Raw genomic sequence first — 14,934 nt, forward strand, 5'->3', positions numbered from 1 at the left:
CTCTCAGTTTAAACAATGAATATGATTTTCTTGTTTTATTGTGAATACAGTATGAATTTATGAGATTTGCAAGAAAAAATCTCTGCATTTTATGCATTCAGTGTTCCGACTTTTTCTTAGAATTGGGCTTATACCGATTTATTTATTTATTTATTTATTTATTTATTCATTTATTTATTTATTTATTTATTGATGCCTGCTTGGTTGTTTTAATACAAATAAATATGAGGTCTAATGAAAATAAAAAGATCTCTCAGTTTCAGACTAATTATCAGAAGACTTGTAGAACATTTATGCCATTAAGAGTGAGGAAGGCTGCTGAAATACTACCACTAATAATAGATGCAGTTACAGTGACACGTTCAGAAAGAAAGATGCTCACCTTTTTTTCAACTTGGGCAAAAAAAAACCTCTGCAACCAAACTTTGTCTAAACGTCTAAAACGTGTTGTTGCTGCAGTTGAAATTTTAAATATGCATCTGTGGGTTTAGGTTTTGCTTAGTCTGTGTGTGGAGCTTATAGGAGCATGGCTGGAGGGGGGCCGAGTGTTTAAGACCACTGCTAACCACTTCCACATGCGGCTCCTCTGTGCACGTCAAAAAAAGTTGTTGAGGTGCCGCTCTATAACCTTAATGGCTGCCGAGAATGCGGGGGCTCTTGGCAAAGGGGTTCGGCTGGAATGCACACGCTCATCCATCCGCTCTCTCTCTCTCTCTCTCTCTCTCTCTCTCTCTCTCTCTCTCTCTCTATCTCTCTCTCTATCTCTCTCTCTATTTCTTTGGGCCAGACGGCGGGGACGAAACAGAGACGCAGACTGTACAGTAGCCCTGGCTTTTTCTTACACACTGGAGAGATGATGTTCTCTCTCTCTCTTTCTCTCTCTCTCTCTCTCTCTCTCTCTCTCTCTCTCTCTCTCTCTCTCTCTCTCTCTCTCTCTCTCTCTCTCTCTCTCTCTCACTTTCTCTCTCTCTCTCTCTCTCTCTCTCTCTCTCTCTCTCTCTCTCTCTCTCTCTCTCTCTCTCTCTCTCACTCTTTCCCTTTCTGTTCGCCGCCGTGTGCATACCTGGCTCTTGATGAGGTCATCGTCCCGGTGGATCTGCAGAACGTAGCCACTGTTGCATGTGACAGTGCATCGGGCGCCGTTGAAAAAGCCGCCGCTACATCGCAGCTCTGCATTGCGGACCTTCGGCTCCTGGCAGTCGATGGCCTCGCAGGAGTAATGAACGCAACTGGATGGGAGATAGGAAGAAGAAGAAAGAGAGAGGGGAAGAAAAGGAGAGATAAGAGAAGGAAAAAAATAGATACAGAGAGAAAGAGAGAGAAAGAGATACAGAGAGTGAGAGGCTGTTGCACACAAACTGCACTACGTCATCCTCCAGACGGCCCCGAGGACTAACAGTGGAATACTACATGTCACATTCAACTCCAGCGAGACACACACACACACACACACACACACACACACCGCGGTCAACCTGACATTAATCTTCATTACTTTGGCAACAAAGCCGCAGGGAGGGAGCTGCAGTATAAATAGAATGTGCTTGGCCCACTCTTTCCACTCCGGAGCTAAACAAATGAGACCTCACGAAACACCGCTATGGAAGCGGAAGCTGAGCACAGCCGCGTAGCCAGGGACCCGTCTCCCAGCCAGGGGTTTTAGGATGCAAACTTGACATGCACTGGTCAAGGGATCAACTAGAACTTTGAAACAAAACTCGGACGTGTTCCATATTCATCACACACACACACACACACACACACACACACACACACACACACACAGACGAGCAAGCAAACCGCATTCCCATTCACTTCTTTCCCCACACAGACAAATAAAGGACGTCTGAATCATTAACACATGCTTCAGCACTGATTGGATCAACATGTGGGAAAGTGAAATGGATTAAAAACGAGGGACAAACAAACAGCACATACAGTTCTCTTTGGTTTGCTCATGAAATTTAAGCCAATCATTGGTTATGTCAAGTCGACTCGTTTTTCTTTGAGACATGACGGATGCATGTGATGAGTGGACGTTCCTGTGAAGCAAATAATACAAAGCGATTGGTGCTGCAGAAGATTTTCGAAATTCAAAAGTGGAAAGAAAAAGGACTAAAAAATGGTTTCACATACAAATATAGTTTCATATCCTCATATCTATAATATCAGCTGTATATATACTGTGTGTAACAAATAAAAAAAAAAATTCGAGAAGAGTCCACGGAAGCCAAATCTGGCGAGTACGGTGGGTGCAGAGGTGAGGTGATTATGTTTCTGCCGAGAAACTGACGTGAGCTCGGTGACAGGGTGCACATGAGGTCTGAATAGCACTAGGTGCACAGCTCCCGATGTCTCTTGGCACACTGACTTATAAAGGTCGGTGCTCCATGTGACCGTGTGTGCAGCCTTGGCTGCTGTCTGTTACTAAACTAGTCTTGAAACTTTTTGAAACCACCGCCAACATTTTTTTAATTTACTAATTAAAATTTTTTTTATTTATTAATTTACTATTGTTGTTAAAAATTAATTGAATAATTATATTTGATGTTAGAGAACGTTTTTACCAGACATACAGTATAACACTGTCTATAAAGCTGCAATAATCATTCTCTTAATAGAAATTGTTATTTCCTTTGTCTGGACGTCTCAGTTGCAGTTTGTCACTGGTACCTTTATTATACATAGTGTCCAGAAGACTTGTAGTACAATCTTCTAAGACTGGGACAAAGCATTGACACTGGTGACTGCTTTCATAAAAGTGAATTATCTCCTCAAAAAACAACATCTATTAATTTATTTTTTAATTTTTTATCTTTTTATTTCAGGGCCCAATCATCAAGCAACCGCCGACCAATAGGAATGCAGCATTCAACAGCACTGTGGTATAAATGGATTGAATAAAGCTACTAAAGTAGCAATTTATAGACATGTGAACAAAAAAGACCCAGTTTCCCATAGGAATTGTAAACTTAAAACAGAAAGAGTTCAAACTAACCTGCCGTTTAACGACGATCTTTTTTTTTTCTTCCGTTTTCAAAAACTTGGCTCGAGCTTATCCAATAAACCAAACTACAGGTTTCGCCTCTCCGTTGCGACAGCGGTGAAATACAGCATTACTAAATCTTACAACGGGACCCCTGCCAAGATCTCCGTCAGATTTGAATGAAAACAACGCTTTTAGAGTCACCCACATCATGATGCATATCGCAGTAAATGTGTGCAGCATGAACAGGAATGGAGGTCGAACAGGAACCGAACAAACCGACGTGTGCATGCAGGTGTGTCAGTCAAAGTTCTTCCAGCTGTTTTAGCAGTAATTGATGATTTTGGATATCAAATTGGAACGACGGAACTCTGTCTGACAGCTGATCTGATCTCCCAACCGCAGCGCAGACGAGATTTGATTACGTATGCGATTGGCCAGTACGAAATATGATCCATTGGGGAAAGAAAAAAAAAACAAAAAAAAAACAAAACAAATGGTGGACCATTCTTATGGGGATTCAAAGAATTTCCTCCAGCTATAATACTGGTCAAGGATTGCCATGCGTCTTCCAGGAGGAGGTGGAAGTGGGATTCGCACTGATTCAGTAACCGATGAACTGGCCACTGACAGTATGTTCGAAACCTACCAGTGATTATGCGGCTAACGACATCTTGAGTGTTTAAACTTGCAACATCTTGAGCAATTTAAACTCATTATGTCTACTTACTCTCATACAGAAAAGCTTCTCTGAAGCCCGGCACCCAAGCAAAGAGCAGCGGAGGAAAGAACAAAACACATTCCTTCACTGCATCCAAATATGCAAGGGAGCGCCAGGGCTTTTGTTTGAAAGGCGTTGAGTGCCGAAAAATTGGGATCGAGCACACAAAAGCGAGCCATAATAATGACCCCCGTTGTTAACAGCATTGGGAACAGGGGACTTGGTGTTTTGTAGAGGTAGAAGGATTACGGGAAATGCAACGCCGTTGGCAGCGAGTTTTCAGCTGCATCCAAGTACGATGCAAAAAAAATGTACAAAATACAGAGGCCAAAAAAACGCAGGGTCATAGATTCTATTTGTGTTTCTGTGTTTGTGTGTGTGTGTGTGTGGGTGTGCATTATAATTACGCCAATGAACCCACTCTACAAAGCAAGCCGAAAAGGGACTGACACAAATCACCACTGTCGATATTAGAAGTGACCCTTTCCAGCATTTGCAAATTACTTTTGGCCTAAAATTTATGAGGCGGTTGAGCACTCGCCCCGTTTAAGCTGAGCAAGATGGAACGAGATGTCTCCTTTAACTGAACGCAAAAAAAAAAAAAAACGGCCTAGCAAAATAAAACACCGCATCATCCAATAAAGCAATGAAATTACATTCATGTGCAATCGGGATTTAGCCTTCACAGCTCTCTGGCTATTCGTTATAAATATCCTGCCTTTCTCTTTTACAAGAGATGGCAAAAGTATACACATCTGTCACTCAAGCAAAAGTGCAGATCCACATGTTTTAAAAGACTCTGGTAAAAGTTGAAGTAAAGAAGTTTGGGGTTTTGACTTGTACTTTAGTAAAAAGTCACCATTACTGCTACCTGTTTTAGTGTCACGCGGGTAACTGATCCTCACATCAAAATAATATATGAATACAAAACAAATTTCAAATGTTGTTCTCTAATGAATGTATCCAGGCTGAAGATCCACCATGTAGAACACAAGCAGAGAAAAGATGATGATTAGGTGATCAGGAATGTCTCTGTTCTGAGTCATGTCTACATCACTGACTCCCTCTGTCTCATCCACGTTAACCCCAGACTTCTTACTGCCTTCTGCCTGCAGAAAATCTCCTTAAAGCAGGCTTGCCCCTCCCCCAACCATGACCTGACTCAATTATTCATGGCAAGTATTGAAACTTATCTTAATATCAAGGATATAATGAACACACACCCATTTACCTCTCAGCATGTGTTTTTAGATGGTCAAAATATCTAAGATAATAAAATAAAAGCCTTTCAGGGTTTTTTTTTACAGACATTTTGGAGACCCTTGAACTCACCTTTGGCCCATGGGGTTATAGATCTCATTGCTCTGGCAGCTGCTGATGGTGATAGGGTCGAAGAACTGGAAGGAACGCAGACCCACACCAGAGATGGCCACCAACGGGCAGCGGAAGATCAGGAGTATAGCCTTTGTGTGGTAGAAAGCCATGCTGAGGTCATGACTCACAGGGATCACCAGAGGGTTGGTGCGGCAGCTCAGACGCCAGTTACCTGAAGGGATTAATTTGTTACCAAAAGAATGCATAAAAATACGACTGATATAATTGTAAAATCTTGATTGTCGACGTTTTGGTAGCATTTACTTTTAGAAAGTTACCTCAAAGAGTAAAACTTTTTTTTTATTTTCTGTAACTTTCCAACAGTGTTACTGTTTACATTTTTCTTTTTTGACAAATAGCGTTCTTCCAAAGCGTTCACATTAATCTCATGAACAAGTAAAGGGCCCAGCAGTGGTAGCTTGATCGGATTTGAACTCATGACCTTCCAATCAGTCTTAACCTCTAAGCGACCTCTTCCTCGATTCTTTACACACCTAAGCTGTGAAGCTTGTCCTTGGTGTCCACCAGCTGCACAGAGATGTTGCATTGTGTCTGATGTTGCACTGAGTCAAAAATTGTTGTCCCGTCTGCCGCCAAGTGGATGATGACCGCCGTGGCTACCATCGGGTGCGAGAAATAGGCCTGTGAACGGACACATTTCAGCGGTTGATTCATTTTCTCATAAATTTTTTATTTCATCAATTTTTCATAAATTTTTCATCAATGATTAGTAGCCCAGAGCTCTAATCAAAGAGCTACCACTTCTCGTACTAATCTTTGCTTATGAAAAGGTTTGTAAACTCACCTTTAGCCAGTACGGACGATACCAGGAAACCTGCTGGGCTTCACGACAAGGAAACCAGGCGTACTGGGAAATGCCATGAGACAAGTCATACACCTTAGACTGGCAGGTCTGAGGAGACAAAAACAATAAAAAAGGCAGCTGTTTAAAAACAATGCTTTTAAAATTCCAGAATTCCAGAAAAAAATCAGTGAAAAGTGATATAATGTCATCAATTCGACCAACGACACGATAAAGAAAGAAATCCAAGCATCTGGCCTGGATTTCAAATGATTCCTTGGACCAAATCTGTGGCACCTTCGATCCGACAATTCTTCAATTCTTTACTCACAGCTTTAGTTCCTACCTGCAGTTAGTTTCTATTTATTGTTTGACTCAATAACATAAAGGAAAGATAAAAATCATGGTTTCATTTTTCAACCCATCCAGTCAAGTACAACTCAAAAATCATTGGAGTCTCTTGTGTATGTGGCTAGACAATTTAGCTTGCATAGCTAACAGAGCGGCTACCTAGCCTAGCATGTGACATGCAAATCAAGCAACAAAAATCATGCTAATGTGTGTGTTTTATTGGATTTCTCTTCAACTACTTAGCTACAGAAGCTGTATATAGCTATCTCTGGATAACAAGAAATGATAATAAAAGCAGTCAAAAGAGGAAAACCGTCACTTGGTAGTGTGAATGTGGGATGAACCTCCAAACAAAAAAGCAAAAACCATGATTTATAGATCCACATGCTTCTCTTATCTAACTCCTTTTTCTTTTTTTGATTGACATTAACTTTGGAACCACATCAACCAGATGCAAGCTCCTAAGCTATACCTGCTTCCAAGCTCTTCAAATGCCATATTTTTTTTGTTTTCCATCTCCTCCTGTGAACCGATTTTTGAAGTTGGATGCTAAAGCGCCAAGCAGGAATCCTGGTAGCTTGGAGGGCAGACGAGGCCAGCCACGTTAATACAAAGTAATATGAGACAGTCGTGCTGGGATCATAGCGCTGTTTTGCTGATTGGGGTTTAAAGAGAACAGGTGAGACGCGTCTGTGGTTTCGATAATGGGCTGAGCTGGTGTCTGAAGCTGCGTTCTGAGGAACGTGGACACAGGAAGTGAAAGGAAAAGGTGGGAACAGTTGTTGTAGACAGTAGAAACACAATTATTTAAATGTTTTATATATATATATATATATATATATATATATATATATATATATATATATATATATATATATATATATATATATATATATATATATATATATTTTATATTTGGGTCATTAGTTGATTTGTCTGCTGGGCTGGCACAGTCGTGGAGTTCCAGTCTCAAGCCTGAGCATTTTTCTGTTTTTTTGTACACATAGAAAAAAAAAAAAACAAGGACACTTTTCCATTGTTTTGACTTTTTCACTGAACCAATGAAACTGGATATTAGTCATATGAGCTTAAAACTTATCGGAGTAATCTGAGCACAAACATCCCAGATAAAACCCGCTCATATCTTCTTAACAGATCTGTTGTGACTGATGTGAGATGCTCCATAAGACTTGAAGGTTGAGACAAGGTGGAAAGTCTTTTTTATTTCACCAGTGGGTCGGACGTTCTACGTCAACGTGTTACTAGAAATGAGTCTGTAAACACACAATTAGTCCAACACCTTGGGTGTAGAAACTCCAGGTTCTCCAGGTCTTTACATGACCACCATCACCTCTCCAAATTGCTGTTATATAATGTCCGGGTCTCCTACTGTACAAGCACCTTGAAATGGAGTTGTCATTATTTTGATTTGGTTGTTAAGGAGAGTAAATAAATCCAGACCCCCACCCTGCAGGTCTGGGAGGAAGCCTGCCCAGAAGCAGGGAGAGGAAGTCTCCCCGTAGACAGCATTCCAGGCCTGTGACATCACGACTAAACCACAACACAGCAGCCAAAGCAAGGTCTAACACAAGCAACACACGGGGGAAAATAAACCAATAAAACAAATGATGTACAATAAATCATCATAAACCACAAGCTGTAGGAATACAATAGAAGGTAATAAAGTCGAATAAATACAAACAAAAAAGGGGTGGAAGAAATACTAAATGTTGCTTGTTAAAGCTTGTTCGTTTTCGGTGAGAAACAGCTACCGAGGGCTGTCAAGAACAATCAAGTTAGGTCGCTTGATTAGAACACGGAAGCACAAGGTCTATTTCAGGAGGCTTTGCCTCACATCACGGATGCAGATCTTTTCAAATCCCACATCCTACAGCCATGTTTCTCAACATCGGATTGGTCAACAAACCTTGGAAGAACTTCACTCTCGAGTATGGTGCGCTTCCACCGTGGACCACGTGGATCTCGGCACGATTGGATGTTTTAAATCTAATTATAAGCAAATATCCTCCAGCGTTCACTCCTGAAAACAAAGTTTTCGGCTTGAGGACGGCTTCCAAGAGGCAATTTAGACCAGCTGTGAAGTTTTCGGGAGGAGGGGTTGCCCATACCATATATCGTATATCATGCCTATGTCACCCGTACTATACAGACCAGCTCACGGAGGTTCTGCTTGTCTTTAGAGTCCAAACATTTTTGTGCTTCAAACAGAAGAAACTCAAGACCAGAAGATCTGAGCTCTATTGGGATTATTCTGAAACGTACGAATGTTAGAGTTGCTACTATAATGTGGAAAGGTTCCTTATATTCATCACATGTACTTTATAGCACAGTGAAATCTTTTCTTCTCATTTCCCAACGATGTTAGAAAGCTGAGGTCAGAGCACAGGGTCAGCCATGTTACAGCGCCCCTGGAGCACTGAGAGTCAGGCTAAGTCTACACTAATCATAATACATTTTTGTTTATTTTCGTCAAAAAATGATTCCCAAAAGTTGTGAAAATGTGGATGATTCGAGAACATTTAGCTAATATTGAAGAGTGAATGCTAAAAACAAACAACTCAACACTGAATAAAGATTGCCAGGACTGTTCTCTGAATTTCTCCCATTCTCGAGCACCTCATCCCCAACAGAATCCTCAAACCAAGCCCAGTAAAGAAAGCCACTGCAGATATCCTCAGAAAAACTTTTTCAGAAAGTAAAAAAGAGCCAGCAAAAAAAGTGGCAAAAGGAAAACAAATGACTCAATTTTGAAATAAGAATTGGTTTAGATCTTCCAGAGAAGCACAGAAGTTGGGAGGTTGAGCTAGGTCAGTAACTGAGAGCGCACTGCTCGAGATCCTCAAGAGGAATCTTGTGCCTGATTTTCTGCTCTAAACTGCTAATTCAGGAACAGCTGCAAGAGCTGGCAGCAAAGCAGGCCATGGATTAAAGCGTCAAAAAAAAAAAAAAAGCACTTCGCTTTCTGTTTACAACCTAAACAAATCACGAGCAGGTACTAAGGGTATCAGGGTCGTCCACCTCGATTGCACCTCAACTCCATCTTTAAACCGTGCGGCTCGTGTTTACATTCCTCTGATCGATGGCATTTCAATTCAGGAAATAATAAACAATCTAATAATCCTTTTGAAACATGGCTACCTGCCTAATGCTCTTTGGAATACGCTCTCAGCCGAGGTTCTTCAAGGTTCTGCTCCCCCTGTGAAGTTTTTGTTCCCTTTCAAAAGCACAAATAGTCATCTCCGAGGGAGTGCGCATTCTTGGTTTGTCTATACAAATGTGTTTATTTTTTGAATGCGCTTGATAAACTGTCATTTTTTTTTTTTCTCGGGACAAACAGGAAAGGTGCTTTCCAGCCAGCGCAACATCTGCGAGACATTTGCGGGGAGACCTGTGTGAGGTTTGCTTTATCGTCACGACATGAGAAACCCTACTCAGAGCCTTCCATGTGAGGTAATGCTCATTCGAAACCTCAGAGCCAAACATCCAGACACAAATCTCCTCACTGCCCTCATATCTCTCGGCTAACCGCTAACGACTCCAAAGACTCGCTGGAAACAACATTATGCAGAATGTGACCCAAAATCCTTGCAGGTGCAGCTTCTCTAGTATGGGTTTCTCTGAGCACATTTATCCCCTAGACCAGCATTTTTCAACCGCTGATCCTGCAACACTGATACTCTATATGGATAAAAGTATCAGGACACCTGTCTCTTCCAGCCATATTTGGTTCTTTCCCAAAATGTTACCACAAACTTGAAGGCACACAATTGTATACGACGTCTCTGGATGGTGGTAGAATGAAATTTTCCCATTACTTCAACTAGGAGACCTAAACCTGTTCTAGCAAGACACAAAGGGAGCTCTATGAACATCTCCTTTACATGGGTTGCAGTGGAAGATCTCCAAGATCTAAAGGAAGGTGGTAGCTCAGTCGTTAGGGCATTGGACACTGGATCGGAAGGTTACAATTTCAAAGTTACAAGTTAGTCTCTCTGGATGTAAATGTAAATGCCATAAATGTAAATCTCCTGCTGTAGATCTTCAAACTTATTAAACACCTTTGGGATGAATGTGAACACTGACTGCACCCCAGACCTCCTCACATCCTCACCTACATCAGCACCTGACTTTACCAACACCCCTGTGGCTGAATGAATCTCCACAAATCTCCACAAACACACTTAAAAATTTAGTAGAACATCTTACCAGAAGGGTGGAAGTTATTATAAATGCAAATCTAGACTAAATGTGGAATGGGATGTTTAAAACTGGGAATCCTTGTACTTCTTTTCCATATAGTGCACCTGTAGCAATTTTTATTTTTGTTCATTTTTATTTATTTATTTTTTTCTTACAGTGGTCCTTATTGCATGATGTTTATCAATTGCACATTTTTCATTTTTAGTTTCATCTTTCCATCTTTCCATTTCCACTCCACAATGCTAGTTGGTCTTACCATAAATAATTCACCAATTTTATCTGCATACTTATTGCCAATTATAGAACTGAAATATTCATGGCCTTGTATTTTGTACTTATATTAAAAAATAATTCTATACAAAGAAAAAGTGTTTTAAGTTTTTGTCATTAAAAAAAAATAAATACTGTTAATATTTTTCTATTTCATCTATAATAAATATTAAGAAAATCCCTAGATACTTAACTTATTCATTTTAGTCATTTTACTGAACACAAAACCTTCTCAATTTACTTTAAAAGTAATAATAATAATAATAATAATAATAATAATAATAATAATAATAATAATAATAATAATAATAATAATATATAGTGCCTTAGTATCAGGGGATTCAAAACATCTATGGAACCAACAATCATTCTGGATTATTCCTCTGATTGGGAAAAAAAGCAGAATTTTTTTTTAAGAACTATTTGCAGATTTTGGAGCAATAACTCCAACAAGCTTTCGTTAACGTTAATATGCAAAACTCTTAAACAATGTGTGTAAAGGCTGGCAGGTCTGAGTTGGTGAAAAGAAAACGGGACTGATGTCTGAAATGGGCTCGCTGTGCCATAACTCGTGGCTTCTCGTCATCGTACGTGCCAAAGCCACGGCTGCCTCACATGCCACTGTGGGTGCACAAGCAAAACGTGCGGTCTGCCGACGGCTTCCCGAGAGCATTCCGTATGCGAACCACCTCCACTTAGCATAAATGACATTCTCCCTTGGTCCTTCCAGAGATGCTGGCCATGCTCCCCCAAAACCTGATGTGTTAACAGCCATGCGTGTAAATGAAGGCTGCCTTTTAGAGTCTGGGCCCTTATAGGAAAACCAGATGCTCCTTTTAATGATAATTGAAACAAGAGAAGCTTCTGTGGTATGGCAAAGTCACCAATGTACTCTTCTCAGTTACTGAGTGTTCCTGCTTTAATGTAGATTTGTGTTTCCCATGCCTATAAAGACTAAGGAGATGATAGGGTTATCTCCAGCTATGAGCTAGATGTGAGGACAAGCAGTATTGCTGATCATTGCTAAAAAATCATAACAAACTATAAGCTCCATTATTAGGCTCTGAGAATATAAGGTTCAATTGATAGTCGATTGGCAGATATACCAATTCAATAGGTGTCCAAGTCTTGATTGGTTGGAACAAACCCGCATAAACATGGGCTCTTTCGGTCAAATAGTGCTATAAAATTATATTATTTACGATGAGAAATTAGTTTGTATCATCAGCATTAAATTACTTGAAATAAGTAATAAGTAACATTTAAACCCCAGGCTCATCATCGCCTCTTCAATCTGCTGATCTTCGTGCACTCGTTTTACTCTTCACAAAATGTCTTTAATACGTCATTTAAACCTTCTGTTCCCTGTCTTCTACTATACGAACAATCACAACCATCTTCTCAATTTAAAGGTTGATCTGAAACACTGAAGTACTGCAGACATCATGTCTGGTTCCTCTCGAGGCTTCCTCAGGGAGTTTTTCCTCGCCACAGTCGCAACTGGTTTAATCGTTGGGGACAAACGTACAATTATAAGGGACAAACTTATACGAGATGGTATCAAAATGTTTCAAGACTAGCTCTGTCTAGAAGAAAGTACTGTACTTATCTATGTTTACAAATGTCCAGCACCTTCTGCTATTCGTGCCGGCTGTCTAAAACCCCAACCTTTGAGCCATGATGTATTCGATGTCTGATTACAAACTGAGTGGATTTAGGATCGATTCTATGGCACATAGCTTTCTAAAAGACAAATATTGTGTCATGTATGACAGAGTGGTCCCTCAAAACTCCCCAGTCCTCAGTGGGACTGAATGTTCAGGAATAACATTTTAAACTATGTATTTGCTCGAGTACTGTACACTATTACGTTTATAAAGTGATATAATGTCTAGATAAATTCATAGGGGCTGTCCGGTGCGTCTGAAATCGCAGATTTTCTGAACTCGTGGGGGTCTTAAAACGTAACCCCATAATCCGCAACTTGCTGTTAATCAGGTTCCAAATAAGAACCTGCGAGTTCCGAACCACGAATTATCGGGGGTTGACTGTATAATAAGATGCATAGCATATACTCATTCAGCACCTCTGTACCACAACAAGCACTGCCTCAGAAACTCACTTTGCCGAACACAAGCACTTTCTCTGGAAGTGTCCAGACCATGTAAAATACCTCAGCCAGTCTCTATTAGCTCCAGCAAAGCGATCACACAGGCAGCCTTTGAAACACTTCAGCGAACTTCCGCACAAACACGAGACGCTCCAGAGCCACCAGAAACACAGAGGGCTGGCAAAACACACTACTATCCCACACACACACACAAACACACACACTCACTCACACGCCCTCGAGAGCAGAGCTGAAAACCATTATCGTAAAGTGACTTTGCAATGAAATGAGCTATTACTAATGCGACCTTTTAGCCAGTCGGCCGTACAAAAAGGCTCGCCGAGAACTCCGTGTCCGCGTAGCTGCACGGAGAGTGGCGCTTTCAAGCCTGACATTATTGTGCTACATGGCCTCGTGGGAAAAATAAGTCTTGCGTCAGCTGCCCAGTGTGGTGTAGGGGCTCTGGGGAGATAAACCTATTGAAACCCTAGCACTCTACTATGCTAACACATGCTTGTTGTTAACCTGAGCGCAGAACGAGATGCTGTCAAAATCCCACCAGGGCAACCTCAGCTAAAAGCAGCATCCCTGTGGTACAGCTCTGTGAGCAGGATGTTCTGTTCAAGCGCTGAATACATATTGCTTAGGAAGGACTGTGTGTCCTATTGCAGCTAGGCCATGTTTTGGATGTGGGGCTACCTTAATTAACCTCGCACTATATGCACCGGCGGGCAGAAGAAGAGAGAGAACAGGGCAATTAATCATTTTGAGTATGATGTGTCACTGGTAATTTTAGTGTGTAATTAAATGAGCAGTGTGATGTAAAAATATTATTAACGCTACCTAATGCAATCTGAGCGGCTGCGCTTTGCCACGGCAGCGCCCGAAAAACCTGGAAATTAATTACAAGCGAGAAGTCATGGATAATAAATATCATTTAGCTTTCACAGGATATGGTTTGTAATTACGTTGTTATAATTAAAAAGGAAGATTTTTTTTTTTTTGTTAGAAGTCAGGGCTTCTTTCAATATAATAATAATCAGAAATGTATAATATAGTTTCCTTGATGTCTGTAATAAAGGCACACACATATATATATATGTAGTATAATATTAGAGATGGCAAAAGTACACACATCCACACAAGAACAGATCCTTATGTTTTAAAAGTTGAGGTTCTAAGTCATGTTCTCATTACTGACTCCCTATGTCTCATCCACGTTAACCCCAGACATCTTGTTGCCTTCTGCCTGCTCATTGTGAGCTCCGTAAACTAGTCTACGTCTGTGGTGTGAGAGGCAGAAAATGATACACCAGTGGATTGAAAAAGCAGCGCAATGACAGTAAACAGGTTGATGGGCTGAAAATGGCGCAGTGAAAAGAAAAAATATTGAGATTTCAACGAGTCTGATTTGAAAATGTAAGATGTAGAAAATACAGATATTTCTGATATAAAGGATTTAATGATTAAACGTAAAAAGTTGTCCAAAAAATAAATAGTGAAGTAAAGAACTGGTACCAGAAAAATCTACTTAAGTACCTTAACGAAGTATTTGTGCTTCATTACTTCCCATCTCTCTCTCTCTCTCTCTCTCTCTCTCTCTCTCTCTCTCTCTCTCTCTATATATATATATATATATATATATATATATATATATATATATATATATATATATATATATATATGTATGTATGTGTGTGTGTGTGTGTGTGTGTGTGTGTGTGTGTGTGTGTGTGTGTGTGTGTGTGTGTATTATTTTTTTTAATTGACACTGCTACAAATCAGCCAGTCATTTTAAACTCAGTCATGAGGTCTAATCTAATTCCAGATCCTTCTTGATTTTTAAACAGATGTATTCGAAGAAAGATGGCCTTTGAGTTTGGTTTGTAACCCACTGGTCCTGCTTATGCAAAAAAAAAAAAAAAAAAAAGGCTAATAGGTTTGGAAATAAGGTACATTTAATTTCCCAAAAATTCCACATTTGGTCTGATCTTTAACAGCATCAGAGTCGTCATGGGCTTTTTAAGTCAAATTTTTTAAGACCTTAACATACTTTCTTAGCAACTGGCCTTAACCAAGCCCTAGAGTCATAAAAAAAA

At 40.3% G+C, this 14,934-nt stretch overlaps 2 protein-coding genes across 3 annotated transcripts in view; both read right to left on the minus strand.

The window, feature by feature from the left end:
• The window catches only part of trim32 (tripartite motif containing 32), a 161,377-nt gene that overhangs the window by 106,318 nt on the left and 40,125 nt on the right, over nucleotides 1-14,934 (minus strand). The window lies entirely within an intron of this gene.
• The window catches only part of pappaa (pregnancy-associated plasma protein A, pappalysin 1a), a 93,654-nt gene that overhangs the window by 31,383 nt on the left and 47,337 nt on the right, over nucleotides 1-14,934 (minus strand). For both annotated transcript variants that reach the window (XM_083531245.1, XM_083531244.1), the window contains exons 12-15: nucleotides 5,887-5,994; nucleotides 5,576-5,723; nucleotides 5,040-5,253; nucleotides 1,064-1,229 (exon numbers count right to left, since the gene is read on the minus strand). In XM_083531245.1, the coding sequence (XP_083387371.1) occupies nucleotides 1,064-1,229; nucleotides 5,040-5,253; nucleotides 5,576-5,723; nucleotides 5,887-5,994 (636 nt within the window). The remainder of the gene's footprint in view (nucleotides 1-1,063; nucleotides 1,230-5,039; nucleotides 5,254-5,575; nucleotides 5,724-5,886; nucleotides 5,995-14,934) is intronic.

Source organism: Silurus aristotelis, assembly GCF_946808225.1.
Source record: "Silurus aristotelis genome assembly, chromosome: 26".
Lineage (NCBI taxonomy): Eukaryota > Metazoa > Chordata > Actinopteri > Siluriformes > Siluridae > Silurus > Silurus aristotelis.